Source organism: Oryza brachyantha, chromosome 12, assembly GCF_000231095.2.
Source record: "Oryza brachyantha chromosome 12, ObraRS2, whole genome shotgun sequence".
Classification (NCBI taxonomy): Eukaryota; Viridiplantae; Streptophyta; class Magnoliopsida; order Poales; family Poaceae; genus Oryza; species Oryza brachyantha.
The window spans coordinates 7,101,839-7,125,739 of NC_023174.2; the positions used below are offsets into that span (position 1 = coordinate 7,101,839).

The 23,901-nt window shown below is 40.2% G+C and overlaps 2 protein-coding genes across 2 annotated transcripts; both read right to left on the reverse strand.

Annotated features, from left to right (window-relative positions):
- Nucleotides 1-1,559: 1,559 nt before the first annotated feature.
- LOC121056029 (cysteine desulfurase 1, chloroplastic) lies at nucleotides 1,560-9,411 on the reverse strand. Its single transcript, XM_040529728.1, has 10 exons — nucleotides 9,043-9,411; nucleotides 7,611-7,744; nucleotides 7,094-7,253; nucleotides 6,589-6,775; nucleotides 3,644-3,789; nucleotides 3,475-3,547; nucleotides 3,248-3,311; nucleotides 2,740-2,839; nucleotides 2,437-2,595; nucleotides 1,560-2,091 (listed from the first exon to the last, which is right to left on the reverse strand). Exons 1-10 carry the CDS (start codon nucleotides 9,256-9,258, stop codon nucleotides 1,921-1,923), a joined length of 1,410 nt encoding a protein of 469 aa, XP_040385662.1. The 5' UTR covers nucleotides 9,259-9,411; the 3' UTR covers nucleotides 1,560-1,920.
- A 7,671-nt stretch (nucleotides 9,412-17,082) lies between these two features.
- On the reverse strand, nucleotides 17,083-22,674 carry LOC102715813 (E3 ubiquitin-protein ligase RGLG2-like). Its single transcript, XM_015842784.2, has 12 exons — nucleotides 22,465-22,674; nucleotides 21,805-22,344; nucleotides 20,546-20,630; nucleotides 20,315-20,455; nucleotides 20,108-20,221; nucleotides 19,925-20,022; nucleotides 19,731-19,810; nucleotides 18,983-19,088; nucleotides 18,769-18,896; nucleotides 18,464-18,668; nucleotides 17,448-17,504; nucleotides 17,083-17,358 (listed from the first exon to the last, which is right to left on the reverse strand). The coding sequence occupies exons 1-12, from the start codon at nucleotides 22,477-22,479 to the stop codon at nucleotides 17,278-17,280; spliced, it is 1,650 nt and encodes a 549-aa protein (XP_015698270.2). The 5' UTR covers nucleotides 22,480-22,674; the 3' UTR covers nucleotides 17,083-17,277.
- Nucleotides 22,675-23,901: the final 1,227 nt, after the last annotated feature.

Below are 23,901 nucleotides of genomic sequence, written 5' to 3' on the forward strand. Positions count from 1 at the left end.
AGTGTGCACAGTTTAGTCTACACACATATATTTTGTTGTTTTTAAGGAATTAATTTTGTTTTTTTAAATCCACGTAGAAAACATTAAGACTATTGAAAAATGTTATGTTACGAAACTATCTTTAAAAAAAATCATGCGACCATGACCCTGTCAAAGGAATATGCATATTATTTTAGTATTTTTTCTCAAACATATTAACAACATATTGCTAGATCTTCTCTCTAAGGTTTAGGGTTTGATCTTCTCTCTAAGGTTGTATAACCGCTGCATTTCCGTTATCATAAAACGCCCGAAGATCACATTGTTGTCGTAGTATGCTATATGAACTCATTTTTATATAAACATACCACTGTGTAAATATATATTTTGAATGTTTTCAAGCTCTCTATAAAACTTTACTAAATGATAAGATTTATTTGCAAAATGGTTTTTTTTACTAAAGGAGCAAATCATAAAATTATATGCGCACACACCGTAGAGTAAGTCATGCTCACATAAGTATACATATTGTGTAAATATATATTTCAAATGTTTTGAAGCTCCCTTTAAATATTTACTAAAGGATAATGATTTTTAATAAAATAGTTTTTACTTAAGGGGTAAATCACAAAATGATTTTTTTTAACCATATGATCTTATAGTTAAGATTAATTCACCCTCTTTTCGTCTATAGTGTATTCAACAACTAAAACTATCAAATGATGTGGCACATTGTATTTGCATTTTGGGGAGGAACTTTCACTTGCCAAACTCAAATTTTGATTTATGGAACTTCTTAAAATAAAAATCCCATGAATACTATGATGTTTGTGGAACGTAATGACATAATTGAGTTTTCAAAAAATAATTAATATTCGTCTTAAACTACAAAGTACAAAATAATAGAAAAGATATAAAAAAGAAAAGGGATTATCGGCGAAAGTACCATGGGCGCCTCCAATACTAAGTGCTTGGAAGGTGCTTAAAAGCATTGTTAGCTCAGCACTATACTTAAAAACATATTTAAGCACATCTGTTTAGCACTACATTCGAGGTGGCCTAATACTACTGCATAAATTCCATGTCATGTTGTTAGCCTCCAACTTCATATATTGGGCCTACAAACTACGTACCGTGCATCCACTTTATATGAACGGATCCAAATCCAACCATGTGCACAGCCGGCCAGATCTTTGACATCGGAATACTGCATCCATCGGAAGTTTTTTTATTAAATAAAACTTTTTAGTAAGTAATTTTATTATAAAACCAATGGACAAAATTTTTCCAAAACTAAACTTTTTGATCACGTTACTGTTGTCATCTTGCCACGCAGCCTGGTCAGCATGATATGATGTGACAGTCTAAAATGACGTGTCAAGCTGTTTTCCCATGTCAATATTAGTGGCGTGGCCAAAAGGTTTATACGGTAAAAAAAATTTTCCCAAAGGTTTAGTAATAAAATTATTTATTAAAAAGGTTTAAAAAATAAAAAAATTTTCCATCCAGCGATATGAATGCGGGATCATTCATAATTTACCGGTAAGTTAATTCAAGCAGGAAACAGTGAAAGCATCAAGTATTCCAAGCGTTTATTATAACCTGCAATCAAGAGGATGTACATATAATTGTTTTAAACCAAGAGTACATGCCGGTACACATAGTTCACAAAATAAACCTTCAGGACATGAGTCATGACTCATGAGCATTCGTAAGAGCTTGCTGCATTCAAGGATAAACATGCAAGTAATCTCTGTTGTACCAATTCAGCTTCTGCAAAAATTCAGGGATGGGGAAAAATAGAAGATAAAAAAAAGACTTGATTTACAAGAAAGGCCAAAGGAAAGAAAAGTAGCGAGTTTAATACATGTGTATGACCGCTCGGTTAGACAGACAAGCCAAAACTAGTATAAAGGGCGGGATGGAAATCAAACAGTGGTTCTAGTGCTCAGAAGTAAGGAAATCAATTGTATCTTTCAGCGCATGGACAAATACATCCACCTCCTCTTTGGTATTGTAGAAGTGAAGACTAGCGCGAGCACTTGCATTGATACCAAGAGTTCGATGCAAAATCTGTGCACAATGATGGCCTGACCGAATTGCTACGCCATGCTGAAACAAAATAGTTATCAATATTACATTGCAATTGCTAGAAACATAAATTGCAGAAGGCACAATAACAAATAATTTTATCCAACAAGCTGTTAGCAATGTTCAGTGAAGGTAATTGAAAATATAACCCTTAAAGCAGATGAAACAATTACGTTTTTTTAACAAGAAAATATTTATGCTTTGGATACTGGAAATCAATTTCTGCTTATAACATGATGTAAAATTTCTAAATATGTTCTCAGACTGCAGTAGAAACTAGGCAAAACATAGCTGAATAAACTAATACTTCTACCAATAAATGAATAAAACATGCATCTAAGACTTGTGATTGAAGAAACAGCATACCTGGAGATCAAGAATTTCTGCAATATCTGTCGGATGAACGTTCTCAACATTAAAAGAACATAGTGGGGCACGGTGATCAGTTTGGCATGGAGCTGGACCATAGATCCGAACATTTGGAACAGAAATAAGGCTCTCATAAAGATATGTCGCCAGCTCTTTCTGGATGGAAAAAAACATAGCACTAGTGAGAATGCTAAAACAACCCAAACCTTTCTAAGGAGATGAATAAGCACGATATGATGAACAGTAAACCAATATTTGAAAATGATTATATGAGGTAAAACAAAGACAACTTATTCTGACCTCATACTCATGGATCTTCTGCATGCCAATTTGTGATAAATAATCAATTGCTGCTCCCAATCCTATAGCTTCTCCAATTGCAGGTGTTCCAGCCTCAAATCTTTTCAGTACTATAATTAGAATCTCTATAGAAAAAATGACAAAAAATGGTACAAACAATTGCTAGCAATTATATTTCAGTCCCATGACATTCTAAAAGGGATTCTTTCCAATTTTACTGACATAATATGGATCAGAGACAAACTTGGAAGAAATGTTGATACTTGACAAGTTAATTACTGATGACAATTATTCAAGATGGAAAGTTAATTACTGATGACAATTCAAGACGATCACATGATTTTGCTGTATTATGTAGTACTACATTTATCACTTTAGGTATTGTATTTCCTCATCAGCTTTCCTCCAAATGATATGATATAATTGATGAAAGATCTAGAGTAATAGCGTAGATTGTGCTGATGACAGATCTAGAATGATCTAAGAAAGCAGTTATAATATGATTCACCTAGAAGGAGGCTCAGCATATGTTGATTTGTCTTGGAACACATCTGCAATCATTTCACCACCACCTGCAAGGAAATTGGTATTTAAAGGATAAGTAAAAAAGCAATAGCTTCCTGTCAAACAGGCCCAGGACTTAGTAATGGCCATGCTTCATCAATCAATGTCAACTACCCAACTTATCTTCTGATAATAGAATAAGCGAATTTCTAGTGTCTTACAATATCTTACCTAAGAAAGGCTCCATAGATGACAAGAGGTCAATTTTTCCATGCAAAAATCCAACGCCTGTAGGGCCACACATCTGAGAAGTTTAGCCCGTAACTTGTCAAAGTCAATTACTATGCAGTTCTGAAATGGTTACAGACTTATTTAGTAACAAAGAATTTATAATAAAAACCTTATGTGAGGATGCAACAAGAAAATCTGCACCAAGCCTTTGAACATCGACTGGCATATGAGGAACACTTTGGCAAGCATCAACAAGAACTTTAGCACCAACTTTGTTTGACCATGCTACAATATCCTCAATAGGAAGCATTGAACCTGGAAAGGGTGAAGATCCATATCACCAAATGTGCTGTCTAGGCAGACATCACATGGAATGAAAATTGAATAGTAGACCCAATCAGCAAAAATTCCCGAAAATTCAACATGCACCATAATTGATGATACTGTAAGAAATTGACCAAGTCAGATTACCATGAACGTTATTTCAGTTTGTTACATGATAAGGAAACTAATTTTTATCATATATAAAGGCTCTAATGCAAAGGTCCTTGGTATCCTTGTAGAGTTACCATCATCTAAATGGCACCACAGGCTGCACTTGAACCACGGAGAAAAATAGTTGCAGAAGACCTTGCTGAAGAATTTGGCCTGCGTGACTTAACGGCAGAATATGGGTTCTGCTTTTGTTTGCATACCACAACTATGTGTCCAACCTTGCTGCACACACCCTACAAAATTAAAAAACCACAATCTGCAGAATGGAGGTTCTGACCACACTTGAAGCAAATCAAAACTTTCTCTGGTGTTGGGCAAAGCGAGATTTTGCAGTGCATAGTGTTGGATGAGATGGAGCACCTGACTCGGGCTTGAAAGACTGATGTGGGTGTTGATTCTGCTTATATTTCTTGAATGGGAATCATGGGATTCCTCCCCTCCCTGCTAGTGGACCATTTTCTAGTTGCTGGTAAGGCTAAAAAGTCCTTCAGGTCCAAGCAGTCAGGGCCAATCTTATTCAGCACCACACCCTGTAGAATCTCATTTTTTCGCTTAGCACAAGGGCAAGTTTTGATTAACTTCAAACGTGGAAAGAACCACCATTATGTAAGGTGCACTTTTTTTTTTGGAGACCACATCTGCTGCAAGGTTGGAAGCATGATTGTGGAATGAAGACAGCTCCCATATTCTGGGTAAGTGGTAAAGGATAATTTTTCTTTTGTAGAGTATTCTACAGCTAGTTCTCTCCAAGGTTCAGGTTCAACCCCTAGTGTTTTCCAATGTACCATCAGATTATGATAGCTCTCTAGGTATGTGAATACCTAGGGGCGTTACAATAAACAGTTGTTTTAAACTGTCATGAACTATAATACCTTTTCACAGGAACTAAGAGCTACTGTTACCCATTTTCAGTTTTCTTTTGTTAAGTGTAAATATCAATTTATTTCCTCAATCATTGCCTAAGATAACAACATATCATATGTTAGTTCTAAGGACTTGTTTGTTCTGCTACAATACCAAAATTTTGGTAAGCTAGCAAACCAAACAATTCATATAAAGATCACCTTACTAAAATTTCAGCATCATCCATAAATGTATCTCACATTGACACAACATTGGTATCAAACTGAACAAATCAACTCCATCCCTACCCAGCCAAAATTTGGAATTTCAGGCCATGCCACTATCTATTATGGGCTAGGGTTCATAGGGGGTAAACACCACCGGGAGGATAGCCGGGCGGCGACAGCTGCTAGGGATGAGAGAGGGACTTAGATTGGGAAAGACTAACTCTAATTCATTCCTTGATTAGAATGACGATACAATCCCATCCTTATATAGATGGTGAGACTTAATCCCTAGGTAACTAACTTGATCTAATCTAACTTTATCTTTTAATCCTATCCTATTTGTGCTGCTACAGTACCGGTTGCTACAGTACCACATACTGTTCGCCCGCCAGGGGGTTGGGCCCATGGGCCTCGATCCCTCAGCCCCTACCTATGACACTACATCCCTTCTTTCGAGCAGCTCGCCCTCGAGCTACAGTACTACTAGATTGACTCATACACTCTCTAAATAAAACCTAACATAACTTAAGCCTTTTACATCTCGGTTGGTGACACAATTATAACTAAAAAAATCGGGTGTTGGTGCCAGCTCGCTTCTTTGTGGCAGCCGAAATCGCCGCCTTTGCCTCCGATGACCCCAGCAGCGGCGGCGTCAGCACCATAGCCAACCGCATGGGTGAGGGCTACCCAACAATGGCCCCTGCCAGCAAGGATCCCCCGGCTGTCTTGCTTCATGGAAGGGCGTCCTAGAGGAAGCAGGTGCGGCTGCCCTCGGCCGCGCACCACGCCGCGCGCTATGGCTTGCTCTGCACGCTGACGACCTGCCTAAATTACGCCTCTTGAATACATGTTGTGGGCGCATGGATGATGGATGATGGCACAACACAATAGCCTCCATTGGGGAAGGCTGAGAGGATGGTGCCGCGGCCAGCGACGACATTGCCATGCCCACCACCGCCGTCTGCAGATTGCACTTCTCTTCCTTGCGCATGCTTCATCCTCATTGAGGCTGCAAGTACCGCTAGGTCAGCCTGCATCCTTTTGAGGAGTCGGGTGCACATGTCTCTAGGATCTTCGATTATGTCTTCAACAACCATGGCTCTGATACCAAGTTGTTATGGGCTAGGGTTCATAGGGGGTAAACACCGCCGGGAGGATAGCCAGGCGACGACGACTGCTAGGGACGAGAGAGGGACTTAGATTGAGGAAGACTAACTCTAATTCATTGCTTGATTAGAATAACGATACAATCCCATCCTTATATAGATGGTGAGACTTAATCCCTAGGTAACTAACTTGATCTAATCTAACTTTATCTCTTAATCCTATCCTATCCGCGCTGCTACAGTACCTCATACTGTTCACCCACCAGGGGGTTGGGCCCATGGGCCTCGATCCCTCCGCCCCTACCTATGACACTATCAAACCAAACCAACCAAACCCTAAGATTCTTTCGTTAAAAAAGGCATCTCACTTACAGTTGTCAAGGATCAACATAATGTTCCAAACCCTCAACAAGATTTTCTTTAAAGAAAAAACATCACCTTACCTAGCACATTTGCGACATGATGGACAACAACAATCTTTGTCTTATTTGACAGAAGGCCTTTCAACTGTTCAATGTCTGGAACTTCTTCTTTAGTTAGCCCAACATACTTTAAGGTAGCACCAGTCTTCTGGGAAACAAATTGCCATGGAACAATAGCACTATGATGCTCTGCAACTGTAAGAACAATCTGGCCAACAAAATAGGAGACAAAGTTCTTATCAGGAGGGTAAACAAAGAGTACAAACTTCAGATAATATATACCAAATAATGATGATTGGTGAAATTTGGATGGGGTAACCACAATGGTCAGATGTGTTTAATTAGATGAAGACTTTGGTAACTCCAGAGCCCAGATTAAACAAAATAAGGAAAAATGATTTCAAATGAACACTTGAAAGAAAAACTTAACATTAATAGAAGCACAGTTTTGTACAATGACATGCATTAATATAAAACTATCAGCTCACAACACATATTAATCAGCTGGCAAAAATATAGGACTCACCTCATCTCCTTGTTTCAAGTTGGACAGGCCCCATGAATATGCTACTAAATTGATAGCTTCAGTAGCATTACGAGTGAAAACAATCTCCCTACTGTCAGTTGCATTGACAAAATTTGCAACTTTTGTTCTTGCACTCTCATATGCATCGGTAGCCTTTGCACTGATGCCAATGAAATAAGCATATCAGTAGGGGTACAAGATGTCTATAGATATGTTAATATAAGCACAAACACGAAAACGTTCTCCCTCCGTTTTATATTATAAGTAACCTTGGGTTGTCCTAAGTCAAACCTCTTCAAACTTGACAAATATAGGAACATTTCCAACACAACATAAATATACTATAAATATACATATTATGGCGGATTTAATGAAACCGATTTGGTGTTATGGATGTTAATACATTTTCTTTATAAACTTAGTTAAATTTGAAGAGGTTTGACTTAGGAAAATTCAAAGTGACTTATAATATGAAATGGAAGGAGTACAAGGCACAGTATATAAATGTAAAAACTACCTGAGAACATGAATTCCACGATGAACATTCGAATTGTAAGACCGGTAATACTCATCTAAAGTTTTCATTACACAAGAAGGTTTCTGTGAAGTTGCACCATTGTCGAAGTAAACTAATTTGGAACCATCAAATTCCTGCAAGTTTCAATTGTAAGATAAAATTTAAATTTCATACCTTGAATATAATAATTGCAACCTAGCAACTCTAAGGATAATGTTTGTTTTACAAGAATGATATAATCCAATATGCCAACAAAAAAAAAAAGAGCATCACAACTCCTCAAGCCACATTGACTACAACAATCATATCAATGAGCTACTTTGAAAGCAGCCATTAAAACATGGAGCTTTCAAATGCCTCAGTGAATGAATAAGAATTGAAGTGAAGTAATACAAATGTAAATCAGCTTAAAAATTACACCAATCTGGTAGAAACCCACACATTCATAATGACAATCACACCAGAACTAACAAAAGTTTAAATCAGCTTACAAAGTACATGAGTCCGGTGTCAACCCACACACTTTCAGTGATATGCGTACCAGAGATGGAAATATGCTATAATGCCCATATCTTAACAAGAAACTAATAATTGCACCCATGAAGGTCACAGAAGATACAACAGCCACAACGATTCAAGGTAAAGCTCCAATATAGGGAAAGAACAACAGTGTGTCTCATCATGCCCAGGTAATATCATGTAATTAAATCAACAGGAAATCAAATACAGATAACGCTAAAAGTTGCAACTTGGCGCAGTGACCAACATATGAAAAAGGTCAGCTGAATGACAAAACAAAGTTGATTTTTCCATAGTGATTATTACCATCAGACTAAGTATTGGTATATAAGGGGAGTTTAAGCATCCCATATTTCTCCACAAATGAGTTCAGTTAATTAGTCTAATCAAACAAGACTAAGTATTGGTATATAAGGAAAGTTTACAGGCAACAATATAAATCCAACTATGCATTTGTTTCCAACGCAGTAGATATATGAAGTGAAATTCCACCATTTCAGCACACTTGCACCAAGCCACCAATCATTTCTTCCCTTATGATGGCATTTCATTCAGAGCAGGCAAGGCATGAATTTAACTAGGAAATGGCGCATTGGCGATCAGTTAGAAGCACTCCATAAGTAATTTCTGAATCAACATCCAGAAAACCAGACCTAAGATAGTGTAAAATGCTAATGGCTGCAATCATGAACCCTACTCGATTTCCAGAACCCAACATGGTAAAAAGGATTGCTGAGTTTTATCACTGAAGGACACCTGAACACAAGTGATCATCATTGATATGCAACTGCGACATACTTTGAGTTGAAAACACCATTGAGAAAAAAAAAAGGGGGGGAATGAATCGAGTTGAACTAAGTTTGCATGTATCAGATAGATGGAGGAAACAGAATATACAAGCGAAGCGACCGACCTGGTGAAGGATAGGGAAGTCGACGCGGGTGAGGTCCCCCAGCGAGGCGGCCGACTCCGCCTCCCGCGACGGCGCCGCCACGCCGGCCGCGAAGGGGGCCCGCCGCGAGGAGAGCCTGACGAGGCCACCGCGTGCGGGTGCAGCCCCGGCGGCGGGGCTACGGCTCCTGAGGGAGGAAGGGAAATAGCGGAGCGACGCCGCCGCGGTCGCCGCCATGCGCGCGCCTACTCCCCCCAGGCGGTGGTCGCACGCACGCACGCACGCGAGGAGAGGCACGAGTCCAGGACGCAGGCGGCAGGGAGTAGGTGCGGTCGCCGGCGGGCGGGGAAGGGAGGGGGACGTAGGAGAAGAGTGGCGGCTGGAGCGGACGAACACGGATGGGGGTTTCTAGATTTTTTTAAAAATATATATATATTTTATTAATTTTTAACAGAAATATAATTTTGGGTGAAAAGTTTGGAATTGAGAAAATTTCATGTTTACTCCCTCAAACTATTTCATTGGATCGCCCTAAGTTTTTTTTTTCTTAGTTGAACCCAAGACTATTAAAAATTAATTTTACTCTTTCTAGTGCTATTTCCTCTTTTTTTTCCCCTCTTATGTAATGTGTATTTTGAATTTATTTAAAGTTTCTCATGATTACTTTTTTAGTCAGTTATAGGTGTTTCCAACCTAGGTAACCAGTGATAAAAAAAATTTAAAATACTACCTACATGTAAGTTGTAATATATATATATTATCATGATATCAAATATTGGTGTAAAATATGAATTTTATAGATTTATAATGATGAGCGCATCACTCCTTTCGGATATACACAACAATCCTTCACTGGTGAGCTTGTTTCTAAGTTCTTTTTTTACGATTTTGGAAATAAATTGCTACCTAATGGTTATATTATGATCAGAAACAATAGAGAGGGCAAGGAGACATTTAAAGAGAGACTTAGGACCAGCAAGGATGTCCAAATCAAGATGAAGGCCCAAACCAAATCGACTTCGAGTACGATTCGGAGTTCAGGACTAGTCTGCACTAAAATGGATGACTAGGTCGCATATGAGCTTGGATTGAGACATTCTTTATATGGATGAAAAACTAAGAAATAAACATTTCCAATGGTTCTGGTCCCATGTCAAAATTCATTATGAGTCATTAGGAATTGACCGAACAAGTTGATGCCCATAATCTATTCTGGTGTTACATCGTTGAATTTTTGGCCTTTGGGTCGTGTATCGTGTTGATGCTCATTAGTATTGCGTCAAGGGGTTGGGGTGTTTGCATGACCCTGAACTCCATATATGAGTAGCCTTTGCCATAGTTTTTTTTTTTTTGAGACCAAAGAAGAAAATCTTCTATTCATTTAAAACACACAGGTTGGAATCCTGGTTTACACACGCCTGTAAACACACAGAAAGTTTAGAATTACATACCCAAACAAGATTGTTCTTATCAACTAGCTTAGCACAACAATGTGCTGCTTGATTAGCATGCCGACCTATCCATTTAATCTGAAACGATATGAATGGCTTACCCAGCTCCCGGATTTCACTCCAAAGTAGGCTAAAAACGGAGCGGATAGTTTCCGTCCGCTCCGGAAAAAACGGATACGGAGACAGCTCGGAGCGAATATTTTCCGGATAATTCAGATACGGATACGAATACAGATAATTTTCTTCGGATACAAATACGAATACGGTACGGCAGTTTCCGACGGATACGGATATTCCGACGGATATCCGAAGATTGTAATGAGCGGATATCCGCGAACACCTGAAACCAGTTCAGCCCACTTAATTTTAGGTCTGGCCCATCAACCAATTTACTACAAATTGCTTTTGTGCTATTGGACTATCAGTATTTGTTAAACTCATTGTGTGCTATATGGTAGACTTATGTCACTTATCTGTTACCCGTGAAATTAAATGTAACTTGTTTAATCTATGATGAGACCAAAAATAACAGCTATCTCTATTAAGTTAGCTATATGTATGTGCTATTTGTCTCTACGAACGGTTTGAGTGGTTTGTATGTTTCGAGAAATATTTGTTTTCGTATTCGTGTTCGACTACGTCCAATCCTTATTCGTATTCGAGATAATTCGTGTTTGTTTCCGTATCCGAGATATTCGTATCCGTTTTCATATCCACCTAAAAATATGAAAACAAATACGGTACATGTATTATCCGTCCGTATTCGCTCCGTTTTCAGCCCTACTCCAAAGCCCCGCAATTGCACTTCTTTTTCCATCTTCAGAGCACAGCAAAGATACAAGCACCTGGTTGTCCACCTCAACAACCAATCTTGAGCAACCATGCGCTATATCCAGCCGCAAGCCGTCCCGCGCCGCCACTGCTTCTGCTGTTAGCACATCCTGCAGCTCCGAATACCATTTAGCCTTACAACCCTGCACAACCCCGTCATGACCCCGCAGAATTGCCCCGGTTGAGCCAGCATGTTCAGTTACTGAAAACGACGCGTCTGTATTGACTTTGCACCATCCTTGTTCAGGTTTCTTCCATCTTTCCTGAATTTTCTTCGTCGGTGGTACTTTTGGGACCTCCAAGCAAACAAGCTCTTCGACCAAACGAGCTACATACGTTGCCGCTGCTCCAGGTTCCCAACTTATTTTGCCACGTCGTCTCGCGTTCCTGCCAGTCCACAGAACCCAACAGCCGCAAACAATGATGCCAGCATGCATCGGATCACCTGTCTCGATGGAGAGGATATCGGTCACCCAAGTTTTGGGGTTCAGACGAGGTAGTTTATACCCCGTAATATTCTTAATTGCTTCCCAAAAGGCCTTGGCACACAAACATGTAACCGCAATATGAAAGAAATCTTCCACCTCATCCCCACACACCTCGCAGAGATCATCTTTCTCAACGTGTCTCCTCTTCAACTCAGATTTTGTTGGCAGGAACCCATGCATGACTCGCCACCAAAACACTCTCACTTTAGGTGGCACCATTAGCTTCCAAATTAAATTCCACCATTTGCTATTATTCGATGAGCCAGCCGCCAGGTTGCTTTGTGGGTTATGTTCCTTCAATAGATGATAAGCCGATCTAACCGCGTATAGCAACCATGCTTCTCCCTGGACCAAGCCAACACATCTTCATCTAACCTTGTCCCAGGGATTATTTTCAGAATATCAATAGCATCTATAGGGCTGAACTTCTCTCGAACAAGCTGTTCATCCCAGTTCCTCGTCCCCGGCTGAAACAAATCTTCGACTGCTCTAATAGTTCCTTCTTCTAGTCGGACATAAGGCTTGAGCGAGGCTCTTCCCGGTATCCAATTGTCTGTCCATATATTTACCGAGGAACCTGGTCCTATTCGTTTGATGATTCCCAACTTCAAGACCTCCTTCCCAAACATAATTGCTCTCCAAGTCTCTGAGCAATTCGTCTTCCTAGAAGCTGTCAATTGAAATCACCTCCTGGGAAGTCTTTTCCTTTCAACACCTTGGCACATAAGCCCTCCGGCCGAGTTGGTAATCTCCACCCTTGCTTCCCCAACATTGCTTTATTAAATAAAGCCATATCCCGAAAACCCATTCCACCAGCATGTTTTGAGTTGGTTAGCAGCTCCCACCGTTGCCTGTGGATCTTATGGTTGTCCACCGAGCTACCCCACCAGTAGTTCGATATACAGGTTCTCAACCTCTTGTTGATCGGTGCTGGTATTTTAAAGCAACTCATAGGATAGGTAGGGACAGCTTGTGCATTTGCCTTGATGAGGACTTCTCTCCCTGCCCAGCTCGCTAGACCACGCCCCCACCCATTTATAAAGCTACGGACTCGATCCGGAATATAATTGAAAACCCCATCTGAAACCCTGCCAACAGAGGTCGGTAGGCCTAGATACCGCTCCCCCAAAGCTTCATTCACAATGTTCAAAATCTGGTGCACCTCCCTCTTGACATTGTCATCTGAATTTCTAGAGAGAAAGATTGCCGACTTCTGTCTATTCACCAACTGGCCTGATCCCTTATGGTAATTACCAAGAATGTTTGCAACCCTCTCAGCACTTTCTTTAGAAGCTGGCATGAAGATAGTACTGTCGTCTGCAAACAAAAGATGCGAGATCCATGGCGAGAAACGAGCCACTCTAACACCCCTAGATATATATTGCGGCCCCGGAGAGCGTAACATACATGACAAACCTTCCGCGCAGATCACAAATAAATACGGAGATATAGGGTCCCCTTGGCTTGAAAACAGGAGAAAGCTGCCCGTTAACTTTCACCGAAAAAGACACAGACGAGACGCATTTCATCACCAATTCCCTCCATTTAGCAGAAAAACCTAGAGCCGACATTATTGCATCGAGGAATCCCCAATCCACCCGATCATAGGCTTTTGTCATGTCAATCTTCACAGCACATGCACCCTCCTTCCCTTTCTTCCTCCTTAGGTAGTGGATACACTCATAAGCTATTAGGACATTATCAGTAATTAACCTCCCTGGAACAAAACCACTTTGCTCCTCGGAAATCACTTCATCCAGTATCAACCTCAATCTGTTAGCCATTACTTTCGAACAAATCTTGTAAATAACGCTGCACAAAGATATTGGCCTGTATTGGGTAAAATCCTTTGGGTTCGGCACCTTGGGAATTAACACCAAGACAGTCTTATTCACTTCCTCCGGCATGGATCCCCCATTCAAAAAACCAAGCACTGACTCGATCACATTGTGTTTCACCAAAGCCCAATTCTTCTGGAAGAAACCCGCGTTAAAACCGTCAGCACCCGGTGCTTTCCCTGGTGCCATCTGAAACAAAGCCCTCTCAACTTCTAGGGCAGTGAAAGGATTATCTAAGGCCTCATTCATTTGATCGGACACCTTCACAGGAACCCATTGTGTAACAATAGTAGGGCTAACATCCTCCTGTGCAGAAAACAACTTTTGATAGAATCCAGCTGCCAACTGTTCGATCCCCCGCTGATCTGAAACCACCATTCCAAGTGAATTATGGATCGAGGTGATCCTGTTTGATTTTGCCCTTGCTTTAGCTCTGGCCTGGAAGAAAGCAGTGTTTCTATCACCAGATTTAAGCCAGCTCACCCGTGACCGTTGCCACTCCATTTCTTCTTCCCGGGATAGTTCCTCCGACAATTGCTTCATAAGTTGTACCTCTTTCGTTGTTGGCCCCGTGTACAGAGTCCCCTTTCTTTCATCTTCAACTCAGCCTGTAAGCCGGTAATTTTCTTCCGGATAGACCCAAAAATCTCCCTATCCCATAACTTGAGCGATTCTTGAAGTCGCCCTAAAGTTGCAGTTATTGATGACAGATTGCAGCGCCCTACACCCGGATCCCAGCTCCTGTTTACAAAATCTGCCAAGTCCGGGTGCCTGTGCCACATACATATTCTCAAATCTAAACAACCTCTTCCGCTTACCCCTCCCTATGGACGACGATTGGCCACCCTTCGCCACAGTGATCAAAAGAGCACAATGATCTGATTCTGTAGCTGGTATATGATCTACCTTTGTATCTCCATGTAAGTTCATAAACCTCGAATCTCCAAGTGCACGATCTAACCGGGCCTTGACATTTCGATCACCAGATTGCCTGTTATCCCAGGTGTAGGGCAGTCCGGAGTAACCAATGTCCAGCAGATCACACTTGGACACTATCTCTTGGAATCCCGCCATTTGCCACCGCGGTCTATCATGCTGCCCAATTTGTTCGGACGCTGCAAGAATTTCATTAAAATCCCCAGCACACAGCCTTCGCCATAGTTAAGGTTTTGATTTTGCTTAGATTAATATGTCAAGAATAGTTTCGTTGATACTTCGGTTTGTGATACCCGCAACTTGTGAGTTTAATCATTTATATGTAATTCAGTTGCAATCTTTATTGTTCTTCTTTGTGTTCTTTGATCGGCAAGTAGAGATTAGCCTTCTCGGTGAGGTCAACCGTGTTTTGATACGGTTGATAACCAGAGTAGACGTGGTGATGCGATTGTACGGCTGAAGAACGTGTTCATTCAGAAGCCGGATCGAATTGTATCGTGACTTCATCAAATCGATCGTTTGTTAGCTCCAACGGGCTTGAGCCGGTGACGAGTGTTTGTTTTGTATGAGCACATGCAACGCGGGGGCAGCGTCACTGCACCTACTCAGCCTGGCCATGGAGTGAAGCTCCCCTCTCGTGTTTCTTCTCAGCCTGGCCCGAACGTCAAATTTGCACGTATTCAACTAGGCTTGTGAGCCGGTGTAGTTAACCAAATAAACTAAAGTTGTACGTGGGATGTAATATTTGACTGGTGCGAGCAACCAAACACTGTTATTAGTCACCGCTGCACAATTACATTAACACTGTGTGCACAGTGGTATACAACTGTATATGTTGCCTTCTCAACTGCAAAAGCAAAACACGTCCACGGACGAACATGATAATCTACCCACCCGTTGGAGCGGTAATTGCTACTAGAATAAAATGAATATCTTTGGTGGTTGGTGATGATCTTATAAGACAAAGGTGGCGATCGGCAAATGTTGTATTTCCAAATAAAAATAATTTATAAATAAAATATTTATACATTATCGATTTAAAAGTCAAGGCTAAAAATTAAACTACAATGAAAAAATAAAAATCAACTCTAAATTTAGACCAAAATTTAAATTTTATCTTATAAGCATAAACAACAATGAAAACATGGGATGAAACGGTGTTTTTTTAAAGGGGCACATAATTGTAAATATCTCTACTTGTTGGTGCCATCCTAGTAAGTATTCGCTTCTTATTTTAACAAATAAATCTGATAAATTTTAGTTACATGTTTGACTATTTGTTTTATTAAAAAATATACAAATATATAAAAATTTAATTAAAACAAAAATATGTTTAGGAATAAATCTAATGCAACAAACTAGTTGATAATTATACAAGTTATTTACATGAGACAAATGGTGAAAAAAAACGGCGGTCTCTATTTTCCTTTTTTTTCGGAGGGAGTACTTGGCTCCTGTAGCTGAAGTTGCATGTGCCAATTCCTAGCAACCTGCGCACATTCTTTTCTTTTGAAGGAAAAAGGGGAACATGCACGCTTACTCAGCTAGGAGCATCCTAAGCAGTTTATCTATCTCATCCTTCATTTTAAAATAGAGAATAAAAGCTAAAAATTGAGCTTCAGCAGAATATTCATCCTATCGTTTATTTTTAAATGTTATCCATTCTATGAGAGAAACTTAGATGTTCTCTCCTAGGGATGACAATTGGACCCACGGGTCCGAGGCCCAACGGGTTTTGTACCCAATGGGTGCAGGTATGAGTGAAGATTTATATTCATCGGTTCGTGGGGATGAATACCCGTGAAGCTATGGATTGGGTATAGGTTTTAGATTTAACCCGTGGATACCCATTGGGCCCTAAAAATCTAGCGACACCTTGAAATATTTGATATGAAGTATGCTTATTGTTCAGTTTTATAAGGCGAGAGCATGAGAATATTGTTAATGCACGATTAGTCGTTTGTGTCGATATGATTGGATGACTGAACGTTAGAATTCGTCGAGCTTAGTTTTACTTGCTTACTATTGTACCTTTTTCATTTTTCTTGTTGCTATATTAATCAGTCGACTATGTTTATTTGCCTATTTCTGCATTTAAATATTGAAAAACCTTAATATACTCGTGAAGATGTCTTGATTAAGATGTTTTTTGTTTGACATGGTTTCACCCGTGAGTACCTATTGGGTTTCGGATACCCAGCGGGTATGGATACGGGTTTAGTTTTGCGCCATGAAGATTTACGAGTATGAGTTTACCTTATACTCACGGGTTTTGTGACGGGTGGTTTTTAAAACCCGTCTTAAACCCGACTCATTGCCATCCCTATTCTCTCCTCCAAAGAGATATAGATGATATCGTATATGGATAATTTGATGGAGTACAAAGAGAGATGAAGAATCAAACTATTTTAAATGATCATTTAAATAAAGATATGGATAACCAAATTTAGGATCCAAAAACCTTTACATTCACGTCACCTACACCTACATCACGTTAACAAGATGCAGCATAGCAATAATATAACAATCGACCCAATACACCTACATCAGAAAAGGAGACAGTTTTTATTATGCTTATTTGAGCGCTATCTTTTATCAACAATAACACTACTACACTACTAATTAAACAGATTATTAGAGTTCAGCATGGATTCTACATTCAGCATGCGGCCTTCGGTGAAAACCTTTCTATGCATGAGAGATTCGATGGAATTAGTACAATTTTACTCTTGTATCAATTGGCCTTCGACAAATAGGGCAATGCTCGACTTGCGGTCCACATTCAGCACATGTCTGCAAGTAAAGAAAAACAAAAGCTCAGTTGAAAAAACAACGGGAAAATGCATGACAAAGCTGATAATAGCTATCATAGTGCTCCTCACCTGGTGTCCGCAACCAAAAGCCATGTCCCGGGGTTTAGAGAGGCAAACTGGGCAGAGCTGAACATTACAAAAAATGATTGCCTGAGTACATGTTGGTTGAATTTCAATAAACAAAAAAAAATTGCAAGATTGCTTAGAAGAATCAGGACACTTAATTTAAATATAAGCACAAAAGGCAGGTAAATTTTAGCTGATGTTGTATTTATTTTTAAAGAAAAAAAGGTCAATAAATTAGTAGCATAGTATCAGTGCTCTGACTAGGGAATTCCATCCGATATTAATCATGGTTGTTGTAGGGAAAGGCATGATTTATCTTTATGCAATTTTCCCAACATAGCACTGCAATATATATATAATTGTTCGATTGCTACATATGTACTAGAATAGAATGATCCCTTGTTGCTACTACTGCTAAAGAAAGAAGTCCCTGGCATCTACTTGCGTATTGCCTCTGTTGCAACAGGATTTTAATTAAAGAAAATAATCGTTAACCCACAATTACTATCATTTTATGTATATATCATCTCATATTTTTTTCCATAGTCATTTTTCCTTCCCACAAAAAGTAAAGAATGATGGGGAATAGCTGACATCCGGGCCTCTAGTCCCACAATCCATTTTTCTTTTGAAAAAGCAAGGAATTGTTGGTGGAGAGGTGGGTGGCAGTTTCACCATCCACCACCACCACTTCTGTAGGAGTAGATATTCTTCTAAAGGAAGGTCAATTGTAAATTTTACAAACTAACCCTTAAACTTCATAGTATTAAAAGCAATCAAATCTAAATGGATAGCCATAGATAAAATCAAATTAAGGTGAATATTCCCTATAGAAAATAGTGGGTAAATTTTTATTTATTTATTTAGACAATATTATAATATTTTCTTTTATTCGTAGCAAAGTACGGGCATTCAACTAGTAAGTAGTAAAAGACATATCTTGCTCATGGTACACAAATGCACATTAATTTTGTAACCTACAGGAACTCAGGAAGGTAGCAGGACAGAAATTGTCGTACTTGGGGTTCTGATGCTCTAGCATCTGTGGATGGTGGGGATGTAACTGATGCAGTGATTGCTGAGTCTACAGGTGCCTCCTCCCTAGGATGAGAAGGCATACTCCGGAAGCTATTTGCTCGAGATGGTGCTGCTCTCGAGATTGTATTATAGCTTGCAAAGGGAGGGGGCAGTGGAACTCGCTCAGGTGACTTTGCAAACCGACGCCTAGTTAGTAGAAACAAGAATAACAAAAGGGAGGGGATTACATAAATTTAAAATCAGTAAAAAAAATTATATGTATAACTGGTATTCAGCATTTCCATACCCTAAAATTCCAAGCTCTAATGTTGCCTTATACTGCAAAGGGATCTCCATAAGCGCCGAAAGTGCAAATTCTGTCTCCTTCTTGCTCTGACTGATTTTCTTTGACATGATTGAAGTGAAGTTGACAAACTAGGAGGGAAAATGTCCACATTATTCTGTTTAGAAAGCTGATAAAACTATAAAAGTAACTGGTACAGTTTTTGTTTAAAGCAAACCTGGAAATTGTCAAACGCCCTAGCGGGTATGTTGTCATCAAATTCCTTCATCATATCCCATGGACCATCTCCAACTCCAACCAAAATTATAGACAAGGGAAACTCACTGCAACAATGAGGATAAACATTAGCAATGTCCTTTTCTTTGACCGGCGCGCTCATAATGACCTGTTGCTGCAAACTGCAATTTATTATGTGGTTCTTGTAGTATCAAAAATTATATATATATATATATATATATAGAGAGAGAGAGAGAGAGAGAGAGAGAGAGTAAAAGGCAGCAATCTGCAACTCTCAATGCTGACAAGTTCAATTTTAGTGAAAATTCCCTTAAAATCATTCAAAACAATGCAGGAAGAAGGGTGGCAGAACTCAGGAAGACCTCTGATATAGCAAGCAATCCTCCACATGTTTTGAAATATTTTGAGAGGAATAGTTGCATATTTTAATCAACATAACTTTCTTGTCTGCATAGGTTTTATTGGCCTCAAATTAGTCTGATGCTGCTAATATTCTTGAATCTATGTTCCTCATTAATCTTTCTAAGTCAACATGACACTTTCTTGTGTCCTACTAGAGATCAGTATATCTTCTGTTTCGAACAGTTATGCAGAAATTGACAAAGAACACATATCTATCTTGATTCAGGAGTTTGTTCCCATTTAAACAAATATATGTAGAAAATAGCCAAATTTTCACTGCACATGTTTAAAGCCAATATTTAATGCCAACTAACATAAACCATTACCTGGCTTGTACAATAGCATCAACGGTCATCTGCTCCTGGGTACTTAACTGGCCAAATTCAGTATTTACACTTCGTGTGACCTATTTTATGATAGCATAAGAAACAGGCATAAGAAAAAAGTCATTTTCCTCAGTCAAAATAAGGAAAAAATAATAACTTGAAGTAAAAAATATACAGATGAATAGACAATATACCTGTCCATCAGCAATTATAACTAAAACATGGTACTGGCCACCACTTTGTTCAACAATGGTTGTGGCCATTTCAATTATTGGAGAGAATGATGTAGGACCTAAAGAAACACAACAAATTGCATATTGAAACATTCATGATATTCATCTGTTCCAAAAGATAACAAAGCCTGTCAATGTTCCTACCGGAAAGACGCAGATGAGGAACAATTTCTCTATATCGGGCCAAAGCCTCCTGAAAACCATTGCATGGTCTTTCATCAGGATAGAAGGCAAACACATCTTGATCATGCGTAGATGCTGCACAATTTGGAAAATGGAAACAGAGGTGGGATATTAGTTTCTCATAATTTTATGATATACTTCATTAAATAAAATAATTGCAGACATTACCATCACCAAAACCATAGCAAGGAATTAAATTATCCTCATCAAAAGCTGACAAGGTCTGCCCGATAATTGAGATTGCCTGCTCATAAGGATTTGGGGAATTTCCAATATGATGTAGGCTCATACCATTGAATGAATTCTTCCCTGAATACAGACATAGCTAAGCATTGGCCAAATGCTTTCTTTCATAAAAAAATATTACTGCAATAAACACTTATCTTGCCTAAATAATACCTGTCCATTCATTACTCTTTGTGAAATCAATTCCAATTATTAAATTAGAAGACTCGAGACCAGCTTGCGCTAGTGCCTCAATAACCTGCACAACCAGTATAGTTTTCAGCTAGGTGTCCTATACATCTTCGTGAAAAAAAAAGGCACGTGCAGATGAAAGAGTAAATTCTGTTTGTAGTAGATGATTTTGTATGCATCATTTCGCTCATAACGAATTAAGTTGGTTTCACAATAGTAACATACTAAGTATGGTCATGGACTAGGCCAAATTTTTCAAAAAGACAAAACGAATAAACATATAAAAACTATATATGCCAGTTTCCACGACTGTTTTGTATATTAGTGTGCCAAACCTTTTTTTTCTTGTAACACCTGTACTTGGGCGGAAAAGTTATTGTAACATTTTTCTGGTGTGTACTGCGCTGTGCAGATTTGGAGGATGGGGTGTTACAGTTATGTCAATGAAAGTGCCTATGGCCAAGCCCTAGTTATAGCATTAACGCACAAATAACTAAGAAAATGGTGGGCCCTATGCCAAAGCCAACATCATGCTTTGCCATTCATTTGATACATGTGAAGACACTTTCTGATGGAGACTTTGTGCATTCTGTTTCACTACAAAAGGGGTACGGTTAACTACAATATTCAACCTTGGTTGCTTAGAATGGTGCATGCAAGTGCAGGTAAAAGGTTCTGAGTTGTATCTTGCAATTAATCCACATGGTGTACAGTAAAAACCAGCTAATTATGTGGGTTCTAAAAACTAGACAGAGTAATGAGCGTTAGGCAGAGTTGGTGAAAAAAATTCAACATGTCCCGTTCTTCTTGTTGAAAGTGCAAGGCATGAATCCTTGTTACGGTTATGTACGATGGTTGGGCTAGGATATGATACATGGTCCAACCAGTGACCTGACACCTTGAGCAGGTCGACGCCCAGGGCGCGCTCGATAAAAAGTATCAACATGAATCAACCTATCCGATCACTACATCAGTAAGTTGTATGGCTTGTGCCAATTGTTCTCATATGGTGGTAAGATCAGCACTACCACAAGAGAACACCTCTCTCTTCATCCAGGTCAAAAACATGGTATATGATTCAAAGCTTGTCACCGTTTGCCAAGAGGATGTAGTGAATGACTGAATGGCATGCAAAATATGTTCCTGAATTTGGAATTTTAACCGTGGCATTGTTATTGTAGATTTGAGAATTACCAGAGCCCATATACTGAATTTCTGATAAGACTCGTATGCAAACATACCTCATCCAGGGAGCGGTACTGGTCGACAATCTTGGAGTACTTCCTCTCCAGCCTCGGCCGCTTACCCCTAACCACAGCCGCCCTGGACGGTGGCGGCGACCGGGACTCGACCGCCCTCAGCGGAGGCGCCGACGACACGGAACGAGCCTGGGCCGCCGGCGCCACGGCCGCGGCGGCTGGGCGCGAGTAGCTGGTAGAGGACAACACCAGGTCCTCTTCCCGCGGCGCGCTCGCCCCGCGCCGCCGGTAGCTCGAGGACGAGGAGTACTCGTCCGCCGCGGTGCCAGCCGAGTACGGCGGCGGCGGGGGGTCCCACAGCGGCGGAGGCTGGTAGGGGTCCGTGGCGCCGCCCCCGCGGTGCGGCGACGCGGGCGGCGACAGGCGCCGCGCCGCCGCGGCCTCATGGAGCTGGCCTTCCTGCGGCTCCGCCGCCGCTGGCCCCGCGCCGGCGGCGAGGAGGCTGCCGACGACCTTGGTGGCCGTCTGCAGCACGAGGAAGACCACCCAGAGCAGGAACGTCCCGAGCTTCCCCACCACCGCCTAGCCATCGACAACAATCGCAGCAAGTCAACAACCAAATCCACACAGCTCAGAACCCAAACCGAATCGATCGACCTCGTCCCCCACTCGCGCGGCGGGCGCGCTTTGCCCCGTGCTTACCAAGAACCCGCTCATGCTGGCGGCGGCGGCGGCGGCGGCGAGCGCTCCGGCGAGGCCAAGCTGCTCCTGCTGCAGAGGAGGAGCGCGGCGTGGCCCCACCAGTCAGTAGGGGTGGGGCGGGGTGGTGTGAGGAGACCGAGGAGGAGGACGACGACTTGTCTGTGCGTGCGTGAGTGAAGGTGGTTGCTTTCCAATGCAACTACTCTTTCGTGACTGCGTGCTGAGGTCGCTTGTACTCAACGTGCGTTAAGACGGCGATTTTTTTTAATTTTTAGTGAAGGATGTTTTTTATTGAGCAAAACTTAAACTTATGGCTACGGCGTGTGGTACCATTTATATCCATAAATTTAAAAATACATGTTTAGATCTATAAACTCGTTTTAATGTACCATCCAGATCCATGAACTCGCTTTAGTGTATCATCCAGGTCTATAGACTCGTTTTAATATACCATACAGGTTCATGATTTTAGACGTTAAAATGGGTTCATGGACCTAAACGTGTATTTTCTAAGTTTATGGACCTAAGTGATACCACGTCCAAGTTTAAAGACCTACTTTGCTCTTTTTTATTTACCCTCTATGTCCCACAAGATTTATACCGCCTTTTTAAATTAAGAAGCAAGTGGTTATTTGGATGCAGAGATTTTTTTAGTTTGTCAAATCAAATGTTTTAAATATAGATTGATAACAAAACTAATTGAATAAATAAAGGCTATTTCATTAAACAAACTTTTTAAGCTTAATTAAGCCATGATTAACAAATGTTTACTGTAGCATCGTATTTGTTAATCATGGACTAATTAGACTTAATAGATTTGTCTCATGAAATAGTACAGAGTATGGGATGAGTTTTATTAATAGTCTATATTTAATACTTTTAATTAGTGTCTAAACATTCGATCCGATATTGACTTAAAAAAAGTCCGTGGAAAACAAACAGGGCCTTACTCTCTCAAACTAATCTAAAATTTACTCGTGTGTTAATTTAAACTCAGAATATTATCGTGCTAATTAGGTTACTACAACTAATATAGCTACACGTCCTTTCACAAGATGCACGTGATGAGGTTGAGATCCTCTATTACAGGGAGACACTGTTTATGTGAGGGTACTAGTAAAATAATGCCGTAAATAGTACTTAGGTACGATAGTGTTTATTAATTATTAATGTAGCGATAAGTTTCTTCCGTCTATTTCTGATCGAACAGCGAAGAAATATCTCGCATGCATCATACTCCCACAACTGCAGATAATCCCATTCTCAAATTACGACATATTTGTTAATATGTTTTTTTCTCTTTTTTTTTCTTCCTTCCTTTTGGCTGTTGCCTGCTGGTGGAGTATATACGTGACGATGTTAACAGTGGGACACTGGATGCTTCCGCGAAGAAGAAGGAAAATCGGTTTTAATGGGTTATGGGTGCAAATTCTGAGC